The 12,001-nt window shown below is 43.1% G+C and overlaps 1 protein-coding gene across 2 annotated transcripts in view; it reads right to left on the reverse strand.

Annotated features, from left to right (window-relative positions):
* The window catches only part of PCSK5 (proprotein convertase subtilisin/kexin type 5), a 229,708-nt gene extending 218,521 nt beyond the window's left edge, over positions 1 to 11,187 (reverse strand). For both annotated transcript variants that reach the window (XM_066181295.1, XM_066181296.1), the window contains exon 1: positions 10,506 to 11,187. In XM_066181295.1, the coding sequence (XP_066037392.1) occupies positions 10,506 to 10,703 (198 nt within the window). In that variant the 5' untranslated portion in view covers positions 10,704 to 11,187. The remainder of the gene's footprint in view (positions 1 to 10,505) is intronic.
* Positions 11,188 to 12,001: the final 814 nt, after the last annotated feature.

Genomic DNA, 12,001 nt, shown 5'->3' on the forward strand with positions numbered 1-12,001 from the left:
AATTCCAGATACTGTCATATACGTATCCTCTGCGAGTTAACTTTTATTTCAATTAGGCACGAATAAGATCCTATTAATGACTACTGAGATTTTTATAAACTGCTACTGAATACTTCATGGAGTATAATACTTTAAAAATGAAAGAAGCCAATCTGAGCTATAAGACCACTCTGTAGGTATCTGCATTAGTTTCACTCTACACCCCATTGGTAAAACTACCAGTTGAGCAAGATGGGGCTTGGTTGCTCATGAGAAAACAGCTTAATCTGCAGCCCAGTCCTGCAGGGAAGGGGTCTATGATTTTCCAAGAGGGACAGGAGAACTTGCCCAGCTTAAAGCTGTTCATTTATGCTTGGCTCATTGGAGTGCAGCATGCTCACAAAAGCATCAGATTTTTTTCAAAGTTTAGTGTTTGATTGATTTGTTTGCTTCAGTTCAGCTCAGATCAGTTACTCAAGATACAATAGTTGACATTCTGTAGTTCACAATGTTGAAGGAATATGGATGAAATAACTGAATAAAAACACTCAGAAAATTAAAGTAATTGAAAATCTCATTTTAAAAAGTTTTCACTTTTCAGAACAGCTGCATGACAAATGTGATGTCAACTTTCAAAAGGAGATGAGAAATGACACAACAAGTAACTACTAGAAAAATTAACAGAAACTAAGAAATAAGATAATTAATGGACACTTGGGTGAAAAGTCACTGTTTTGAAAATAGTTAAACAGAGTAAAATTCTGCCTTACAAATTTATTACTGTTCTTAAAAGAGGCCAAGAGTATAGATAGAGATGGGAAAATAGATATACTCTGGCTGACCTTCCAAAAGGCTTTTGATGATGTCCTTCACCAATAGGTGTTAAGAATTTAAGAACCCATTGCAAAAGGTCTTTGCAGAAGTAAGCAATCAAAACCAAAAACACCTGAAAGCAAAGCTTAGGAGTAATTAGTTATTTTTTTTATTAAACAACAATTAGTTTCTTGCAATGAGTGGAGATTCCAGATGGAGTTCTGTTGGGTTCCACTGCAAAACCTCTTCTGGAACATACACTATCTCATTATAAAAAATATGCATGCGAAAAAGAGCGGGCAATGTGGTGTAGATGTCAGCCATGACAGATGTAAAAACTGCAACAGCTGACTGTGCATGAACTGCAGAAGGACCCTGCAAAACCGAGTGGCAACAATATCAAATGAAATCCAATACAGATAAAAGTAGATTAACTTATGTAAAAACTGAATGTCACACTAAAATGAACTGTTCAGAGCTGCCCAGTACCATACCATTAAAGAGAGGCAATCTTAAGGTTATGGCAGACTAATCCACAGGAATTCAGCTAGATAGAAGTCCTCACAGCAAATGACATACTAGACATTCATCATAATATGAACAGTAAAGCAGAGTACATGGCGTTCTGAGAATAATACAAGGTTTTGTCACACTAAGTATGTGTAACTCTAGTCCCCTACATTCAAAGAGGACATAACAGACCTGAAAAAGTTACTAAGTAGGAAAAGGAGAAAGATATGGTACAACGGAAGTTGTATGAGGAATAGCAAAGTAAACTAAGACCCTTCAGCCTAGCTAAACATAATTTAGGGGAAAATATTCCAAGTCTACAAAGTCATATATGGTGTAAGAGTGGACAAAAATCATCTTTCACCATCTTTCAGTAGCCATCCACCAAAGCTATTAACAAGCAAAAGAGAGGTGTAGTAGCACACAGTCCAGTAGCAAACTTTAAAAATCCTTGCCACAGAATATTGTGGATGCTAAAAGTTTAGTTTTATTTCAAAGACTGAACAAAAATCTGGATAAAGCAAACATTGAGAATTTCTAAGAATGCAGAAACCATATCCAGGTCATGCGGGCTCCTTAGCCAAAAACAGTTGAAGGGAGTGATAGGGAGAAGCATCGGATGCTTGTTTTGCTCTTCCTTGCCCAGGACAGTAACTTAAAACCACTGCCTGTGCCTATGATAGTGGTGTCCAGACAGATCTTCTGTTGGACTCAGAATGGCCTTCCATCCTTTTTGGGTCTATTTGAATAAGGGCTGTTCAGACAAACAAAAATGTTATAGGATCTACTTCTCTACGCCCCAGATGTCATACTGCTGGCTTTAAAGGTGTGACACAGCATGTGTTTTCTTTCCTGTCTGTTTTTAAGACATCAGGTTGCTGTGAAAATATGTTCTGCAAAGAAAGGCTCCATAAAAGAAAAGGAAATATTCTCTAGGTTCATCCAGAGGGGAAACTACTGACAGTCAACACAGAGAATGGAAATTTTCAGTTCCCTTGAAGTTGCAAAATATAGCTTAAAGACTAACTAGCAAACTAGATGGGAGAATGTAAAAGTAGGCATATAGGATGCTAAACATAGCCAGAACCAGTGAATAAAAAGATAATGAGGAACCTAGTAGGTTTTGTGGCAAAGTTATGTAACAAGAAACAACTGCATATGCCCTCAGAGAAGTTCCAGGCAAGGTTTGCAATACGACCACCAGAGACATCCTCAGATAATATACAAGGACCATTAAAGGACTTCTCTTAAGGTGTGGAGGCCTGTAAATCGGTTCTAGGAAAAGTGAAGTTTATGTATTAGCTAGGAAGTACACTGTAATGAATATGTATGATCATGATGGAATAAATACCTTGTTGAGAAGTTTCACGACACACACTGGATTACTGGAAAAATCCTCTAAAGGTGTCCAACACTGTAATACAGAATGCCTGCATTCTAATACTTCAAACTGTGTTAGAAAGTTTACTTTCAAGCTGATTTCAGTATCACTACATGATACCATGATTAAACTGTATATTTCTAAAACATTATCCAGTTCTAGGCTTGGCTTTCAGACACACAGCACTATTCTGCAACACTTCACTGCCTTCTAAGCACTCTTCCACAAAACTCATTGGTTTTGTTCTAGTTTGAGTAAAATATATAAGACAGGTTTTAACTGTGACTTGCAGCATCTCTTAACTCCAATCTGGCCCCAGAACATAAACCTAAGTGATGCCTGTTCCCTACTGGCACAGGAACATCCTAAAAAGAAAAAATTAAAGAGGAAAAAATGTAACTTCAGCAAAGATGGGCCCTTGCTGATGATTATCTCTTATTAAAAAGTATGCCATCCCACTTGGGATCAGGTTCCTTCTATTTGGAAGAATCTGTGCATACAATTTTTTCTTTCCTAATTTGTTTAGAACTGTATATTCCATCTTGCCTGATTAACATGCTTTTAACAATCTCACCTCCATTGTGCAACATCTTGTAATCCACAAGAATTTCCATAACAAGCTGTTCTGGCAGGACTTCATTCTGTAGTTCTCATACTCTGCTGGACTTGCCAATGTTTCATTCCAAACCGTTTTTCATTCGGCAAATATCAATCGAATTGGGCCCAGTATGTTGCCAAATAAACACTTACTGTCTTAAGGTATGTATCTTTGGCAAGCAGGATTCTGTTTGATCATACTTCCTTGCATTCGGCAGGTGACGAAGAGTACCACATGATATGGTTGATGAGTATTTCCTGACTTGCTGATTTTCCAACTGATTATTTGGAGGACAAGAGAAAGGTATACTGGTCAACCACACAACTCAGCCATAAAACATGCAAACATGCAAATATGACACTGGAAATGTGTTGCCTGACAATTAGCATTATTTATGCCACTGTACAAAGGAGTGGGGAGGTTGTATACAAGCAAGACATCATTTCTAGTCAAGGCAAACAGATGTCAACAAAAACACAGCAACTATGACGACTGTAGGAGTGGGAAGTCTATCTTCTAATAGAAAACCAGAAGCTACAGAAGCAAAATAAAGGCTGGCCCTGAAAATGTCCTGGGGAGACAGATGAGCCATTTAAGCACAAGAGCAGATATATAACACTGACAGTGACTAAATTTAGTTGGGGGGGGTGGGGGGGGGGTGTAAAAATCACTTTTAGAACTGGTTAATTTCAGACTAGTTTAAAACTGGGGTCAAAAGTCCACTTATGAAGATCTTAAGGTACCTGTCATTCATGATTCTGTCCATTCCAATATTCTTCAGATTTTTAAATTTATTATATATGTTTATTTTGAGCAAACACTTTGTAAATTAAAACAATTATCTATCTTCAAGTCCTAATTACAGCAGGGCAGCAAACAATTACTTGACAGAGTTCTCTTGAAAGTGTTTCAGTCAGTATTTCATCTAATGAATACCGAATACTGGCATAGAAAAGACACCTACTAAACATAAAATACATAAAATCTCAGAGATTATATGCTAGTATAATCTCTGAGATTTTATAAGGGCCAGGAACAGAATTCAAAACAAACTGGCACTGGAACACACAGTCTGGAAAGGCAGGACAACATTCAGCAAAGGCATAAGCAAAGTACTACATCTAATAAATAGCAACCTACTGAATAAATTCAGACTGGAGAACAATGAGCTAGGAATTTGGCAGAATTTGTTCAATCTGTGAACCATAGCAGATCACAGGCTGAACTGTGTCAAGAATGTCATATGACTACAGGATAGACAAATGCCATAATGGGTTACATAAATAGGAATGCTTTCCTGAGGACAGCTGAAGGAATCCTTATGCTGTACTCAGCTGAAATGCTCTGGCAGCTCCTTGCTCAAGATGAGGATCCCTTAGAAAGACCAGAGTAAAACAGCAAGACTGGTCAGTGAAAGCCTCACTTACCTAAAACAAAGGAAATGACAGAACTTGGGTGGAAAACATAGAAGTCTGGAAGAGTGAAATGCTACAGCTTATCTGATGTTGCTATTCTTTACATTCATAGAGAAACAAGAAACACAAGTTTTGAATAGCAGCAAGACTAACAGTTTCAACTTCACCTGGGCAAAGAGTGTAAGAAACCACTAAAACCACTAGCTCCATTGACACTGTGGAACTTCCTTACCGAAGACCTTTGAAAACTGGTTATATATCTGCCAGGAAACATGTGGGCATAGATGGTTTTCCTTAAAGGCACTGCAATGGACAAACTGATCTGTAGTGATTTCCCTCTTGCCCTTCACTTCTACAGCTTTAGCCATTGTCAGTCAGAGGTTGACATACCAGACATTATTGTTGCCATACCAGAGGTAAGATGCACTATGGATTTACATTAATGTGTCTTACAGATTTCTTCCAGTTTTTTCAAGTAACCTCATCTGGTCCACTTCTGCACTTTGTTTGAGAGAAACAGTTTGCACAAACACTGCCATTTGTAAATTGTGCTTGCAGCTAATTGTTATTCTTGAAAATACAATTTAGTTTGTGCTTGCCTAAGGGCTTTAAATAAAAAAATCATCACAAAATTTATCGTTTGACCACTATACTGTTAAACAAGATTATCATTTTACCTCATTTTGTAAAAGCATACAAATGCTACTAGATTGCCTGTATAACCAGAAGCCATTCCTTTTCTTCATTCAGCTAATGAAAAGCTCACATTTACTAGTACTAAGTACTACACATTTACTATCTGTTCTCTCTCCCTCCTCCCTCCCATTTTTAACTGCAGAGATGAGAAAACTACTAGTAAATATGAAGAAATAGCCATGGTGTACCCTTTGTAGTCTCTAATATGTTCAGGTGTACCAGTTCTGTGGCATTAAGAGCATTTGCAAAAATTTTGTTTCAGAACTTACATTTTCCAAATATTTGTCTACTGGTGGTTACTCTCTACCACCCCTAAATACACCTTTTTCCTCCTATGTGTAAGAGAAAATTCAGTTTTCCTTGGTGTATTTGTGTAACCTCACTTTATATTAATCTGGATATGCATACAACTTAGAGTACACCTAGCTTTAATTCTTTTAATACCATTGTCCTGATACTTGTATCCTTAGTACTCAGGACCTCATTAAATGTATTACAACTATTAAATTTCAATAAGGTATACTCTGTTACAATGCTGTGAGCACACAGGCTCTTAAGAGGCATGTTTCTTCTATTATCCATCTATATTATGGGGTACTTGAACTTCTTTGCACAAAGGCATCTTGCTTTTTTGAGACATCCTTGCAAAGTGGTAGAGATTTTGGCAGCAAACTCCTTCCTTTGCTGAAGACAACAACCTTAGTTTAGGCTTTTTATCTCAAAACAAGTTGCTTTCTTCCTTAACTGCTTCTTTGTCTTGCAATTTCAACTACTTAGTTTGCAAAATTTACTTCTGCCTTCCATCAGGAATAGTTTGGAAAATGAAAAACAGCCATTCCTCCCATTCCTTCTATCAATTGATGTTGTTACACAACATCTTCTCTGTGACATCAATGGAATGTCAGGTTTGAAATGAACTGTTGAAATAACCAGGTTTGAAATATTATTTACTAAATCTTTGTGTGATCCGCTGGCTTTAAACCAATACTCCCAATTAAAACAAACAAACAGACCCACCACAAAATACTTATCGGCAAGTGATATCAGCATTTACATTATTTAGGAAACCAAATCTGTTTATCTTACTGTGATTCCTGAGGCACAGCTCAAGCTCAGCACACTTAGGTGCCTTTTGGCTAATAGAGTCTATTTCTTGCAGGAAGAAAATTGTAGGGATAGAGTGGTCTGTCACTTGCAAAGGGCAGGGAATAGGCTACTCAGTCCTGAAAGAGATCAGAAAAGTAAAATTCCTGGAAGAATACTATTAGGAAAAGAAAGATGTGATGTGGGAAAGTGCTAACCCATCCTCAGCTCCTGCGTAGAATTAAGAAAGAAAAAAGGAAAAGCAGAATCTGAAGTCTACTATTGCAGTATTTCTCTCTGTTGTTGCAACCACAGATATCTTTATCTCTTCCATCACCTTTGGGCTATCAACTGTTTGTTTCTCCTGTGCTCCTGAATCTTTAAGGAAAATCCACTGCCTGAACAAGAAACTCCTGGCACCTGATGACAGCAAATAGTCACAATATTTAAGGTGACTGTACAAAATGCTACACAGATGATATGCTTAACCCTTGACAGCTGCCAACAGTGAAAGAAATGTTCCTGAATCTCAGAAACGGGTATGTTACTCCAAGGCAAGGTCTGCTTTGTATAACCACTGCAGAACAGAAAACAAGCCAGCAAAGAAGTGCTGGGGGATGCAATAAACCCCAAATTGCTCCATCCAGCATGGAACTTAGAGCAACTCCCTGGCTGCTTTATGTTATGCTATCTTATCATAGTACCAAGAGGGCTTGCAAGTCCAGACCACTGTCTTAGAAGACCCATGCAAAAAGACAAATGCAACCCTTTTTCTTGCTAGAGTAACTATTAATTGCACTTCAAGGGTAAGTCAGAAAAGCCTGAAAAGCCTACACTGGAAAAGGGGGAAAGTCTATGCATTTAAATCCTGATATTACACGTTTGTGTAAAGTCCAATGAAACACAGAAGACAAGTCTCTCATTGGTAATACAGGAAATACAAGATAAACAAGAATTATGTCAGAGCAAATTGGAGGAAACAGGAAACAGAACATGAAGCCTGGAAAAACATAGAGTTAAAGAGGATTCTTTCTCTCTTGCCCTATGTTCCCTAAAAATTAATGGAAAATTCCTCTTTTCAATGAACAGAGAAGCTAATGCTTTGAATTTTCACAATAAGACACAAAGACCACAGAAGTCTGAGAGCAACAAAAGTTTACCAGAAGCTGTGAGAGAAAGAGTTCTCAATTGCTCACCAGCAGGTCATCCCAAGGCCTCTTTTAACAGCCCCCTCTGCCACCTATTTCTGATTAGCTTGTCCAGTCATTTAGCAAGCTTTTGCAGGTTTGCCATGGCAATGAAAATTACTTAAGAAGTATTCCAACCTCTTGTATTTCAAGAATCAACTGGATATTCTCCAAATCACACAAACATCAAAAAACAGTAAGTTAAATTCCTCCTGTTACCAGGAATGCACTAAATAACAAAACTTGCGAAAAGGATGTTGGCCAGTATTTACAATTCAGAGCCTTCCTGGGTCTACCATCTTGTCTCGACTGAACAATTTAACATACCTTTTAATGCCATTTTTCCACAGATACAAAACGTACAGAATTGTCAGTGGAAACGAGACCCCTTTCTCCACTGTCCCCTTCAGCTCAAACCATGCAATTTACTGTTGTCAGAATGCTCCTGGTTTGCAACTACCCAACTTTCATTTTTATACAGTTTCAGTACTTCTTATCTTGAGTATTTTAAATAGGTAATTTTTCTGGAAAATTTGTAAGTCGGTTCTTTGGACCAGCTGCAGTGGAATTTTGATTTAGCTTTTTGCATTTTCTTTTTAAAAGTGAGTTCATAAATTTAATGTAACCAAAAATATTTTGCCTGTTGTGTAACTCTACAAGAAAATTCCGCTTATTGGTGTCTCTTGTTTTCAGATCATATTCAGCTAAGAGAATATCTTTCAACATCTCACACAAAATAAATTTTTAATTGCTTGCAATTGTCTCTCATTAATAACCAACAGATTATTGCCCCATTCTTATCTTCTTTTTGCATTTCCTGCTTTGTGTCAGATATTTTCCTGCTTTTCCACATGTATGAAAAAAGCTGGCTATGGGCAAGTCCACCTCATCTGTCCAAACTCTCCCTGATTCCCTTTCTCCAAAAGTTAATACCTTACTCCCTTTATCCATCTTTATCTAGACACTCTGTCTTCTCTTTTTTCAATCATATACCTAGTATTTTCCAGTTTTTAATTACTTATAGTCTCTATTTTCTCTCATTCTCATCTGTATACCTAATCTGTAAATTATCCATTATTGATTTCTCATAGTTGTATATAGACACTTTCATTGACACATAAGAAACAACAGAGGCTTACTATATTCTTTCCTTAATTGAAGATGGGGTGTAGATAGGCAAAATACAAAAAGGCAGGCTCTGAGCTGACCAGCCTGCCTGACAAAAGAAAAAATGGGGAAAGGTGTATCCTGCAACTAACTGTTGCTTATTTTGGGACTATAAGGGCCCAGACAGGAATACAAACATCTTGAGCAAAAAACGTGTTAAGACGAAAAAGAAAGCAAGTGCAAAAAATTTTGGTTCTGAAATGGTAGTTCCAAAGCAGTACTTCAATTTTGGCATGCAATCTTTGTCCCAAATTTTAGTGCCTCCAGCTGGAAGTAGTACTGCCTGCCTGCTTAAGCGCTCCATGAGGGAAGTTGGTACTCAGTTTTTCTAAGTATCTGCATCTTTACACATCATGTTTTGTGCCACCCCAGTAACATTTTCCAGCCTTTCTCATGTAAATTATTTATCTTAATTGACCACACAGCTGTCTTATTCAGGCTTGCAATGAGTGGGAACACTGAGATGTACTTTAAACTTTTGAGTCAATGATGTGGTAAGTGAGAACTCACTTTAAAACACAATAATAATCGAGTCTTACTTTGATTTGGTTGATATGAAAAGCCTGGACTGTAAACACAGCTGCGTTTTTGTAAATCTCATGTATACAAAGAAGCTCTGTACCTGTAAATACTCATTTCTAACCTTTCAATACACGTAGAATAAACTACTGTCTAGGAAGAATGTACTTGGATGTTTCCACCCAAGCATGCAACAGGACTGTTTATTTTTTAGGCACTCACCTTGCAAACACTACATATGCAACTCGTATTTTAAGAACAACTGCGAGGAAAGCCTAGAACACTGAGCATAAACTCCTTAAGAAAAAGTGGTATTAGGACATTTTAAAGATGACTGTGTCTAACTGTAGAAGGGGAGCATTTTTCAGTGCGATGGGATCCAGTGAGAGCCAGGTGTTTTACTCACTTGCAGTTTCTGAACCTGACTGGATCCAAGAATTTTCTGACGTGATGATCTGTGGATCTAGCCAAGTCCAGGTGTGGCCCCGGCCCCACCAGTGCGCTCTCCTTCCCCAGGGAACGCCAAAAGCAGCCGCACGCCTGGCAGCCGCTGCGGGACATCCTGCCACCTCCTCCTTCCGCACGCCCCGCCAACACGGGGGTCGGGACGCCCTCCGTGGCGAGCCCGCGGCCGCGGCTGCCACGTCCTGGCTGCCGGGGAGACCGGCGCTCGCTGCAGGACGAGCTCGTCTTGTACCAGCGCTTCTCCACTCGGAAAGGGGATACAGGAGTCTACGTGCCGCGGAGCGCAAAGTTCGGCCGCCGCGAAGGCAGCGAGGCGGCGCGCAGAGCCGCGGCGGGACGCCCCCCGGCGATGCCCTGCCCCTCCCGCCCCGCGGGCGGCTCCCTAGCCCGCGCCCCGTTTCACACCTGGCTTCGAAGGGGAAGGCCACGGCCCTAAGCTCTCCGGCGTACCTGTCCCCGCGCATCACCTCCCGCGGCCCGCGGCGGGAGGCCGGGGCGGCTCCGCTGACCTCCCCGCGGCGGCGGGGCCTGCGGCGGGGTGGTCGGGCCGCGGCCGCGGGGCCGCCTGTCCCTTGTCCTCGTCGTTGTCCCTGCCCCGGCGGCGCAGGGCGACGGCAGTGGACCCTGCCCGCCCGCCGGCCGGTCGCAGCACCGGTGCCCACTAGGAAGAAAGTAGTTGTGAGTAGCGTTACCTGTCCTATATTGACGTATCCGTATTTGCTCGCTATCCTGTCGGCCTCCGGGAGCCCCCCGGTTATCCGCACAGCCCAGTGGTTGGTGTAGAGGCGCGTCCTGCAGGCGGGCAGCAGGAACCCCAGCACCAGGGTGAGCCGGCAGAGAAGGTCCCCGCCGCCTCCGCCGCCCCAGCAACAGCGGCGCTTCCAGCCCATCTTCTCCGCACGCAACCCCCACAAAACTTCTCCTTCCTTCTTCCGAGGCCCTTGTCCTCTCCTCCGGGCCGCTCCGGCGGTGCGTCCTCCGAAGTTAGCCCGAGGAAGAAACTAGGAAGAGCTTGGAGTACTGCATTGAACCGCCCGGGGGTTAAATGATGAGGGGTTGGGAATAGTGGTTCTGATCAGTGATTGCTGCTGTGCCCTCTTCCCGCCGCTCTCCAAGGATTAAGTAACTTGCTGGTGAGAGCTTCTCCCACTGTTCCTGAGCGACAGCTTCTCCCTCTATCCCTAGCTACATGGGAAGTCGTCTCTCCGCGGGGAGGAGGGGTCCTTCTCCCTCTCTCTACGTTTCCCTCCTCTCAGACTTCCTTCCCCCTGCTAGCGGTCTTCTGCCTCCTCTCCCGCGTCTGGCTTTTCTTCGCCTCCACTCGCTCCCTCTCTCCAGAATCCGTGAGCAGTGCGGCTGCGGCGGCAGGCGATGTGTGAGTGTTGGCAGCTCAGAGCCTCAGTGCACTCGGACTCGGCCACCTCCCTCTCCCCTCCCTCCTCCTTCTCCTCCGCCTCCTCTCCCCGCCCTCGCTCTCTCAGCGCCGAAGGCGGGGGGGAAATGGCAGCCGAGTCGGCGCCGGGTTGCCTCAGCCTCCGCGCTCCTGGGCCCCGGGATACTGGTGGTCTCGTCAGCCACCGCCCCCGAGCGCTGTCCCTGCTCCCCCGCCGGGCCCGGAGGCCGCCGGCCCGCCGGCGGGGCTGCAGCAGACGCGGAGAGGTGCGAGGCCTGCGGCAAGGCCTCTTGTTCGGCACCGGCGGCGGCCTCCCGGCCCTGCGCCCGCGGGGCTCCCGGGGCGAGCAGGGGCCGTGCGAGAGCCCCAGCTGCTCCGGTAGGCCGGGTCTGCCGTGGGCTGCTGTCCCCGGGAGAAACTGTTAGGCTGCCAGGCAGGACAGGACCAGCCTCCCAGCTGCCTCTCCGGCAGCCACCGTGTGCTCGTTTGTTGGCCGCACTTCACTTACACTGCAAGTCGTCATTTAACGTGGCTCGTCTGTCCATGGTCATCACCTTCAAAAAGAAAAGTGGGTGGCTACCGCTTTGGCAGAGGAGCGGTGGTCCAGACCCAGACAGAGAGGATAGAGCTCCCGGTGCTCCCAGTGCTCCTGCTGCTCCCGCATCCATGTCACCGTGCGGCGTTGCCACAGCTCTGTAACCTGCTTCCATACGCAGAGCACCTCTGAGCCTCGAGAAGATGCAGCTGGTCATCGGCAACTTCCTCAGGTGCTGCCAGGTGACTGGCTGGAGTGGG

Source organism: Chamaea fasciata, unplaced genomic scaffold (genome assembly GCF_029207755.1).
Source record: "Chamaea fasciata isolate MVZ Bird 193981 ecotype frontalis unplaced genomic scaffold, bChaFas1.0.hap1 SCAF_4, whole genome shotgun sequence".
In the NCBI taxonomy this organism is placed as follows: Eukaryota; Metazoa; Chordata; class Aves; order Passeriformes; family Sylviidae; genus Chamaea; species Chamaea fasciata.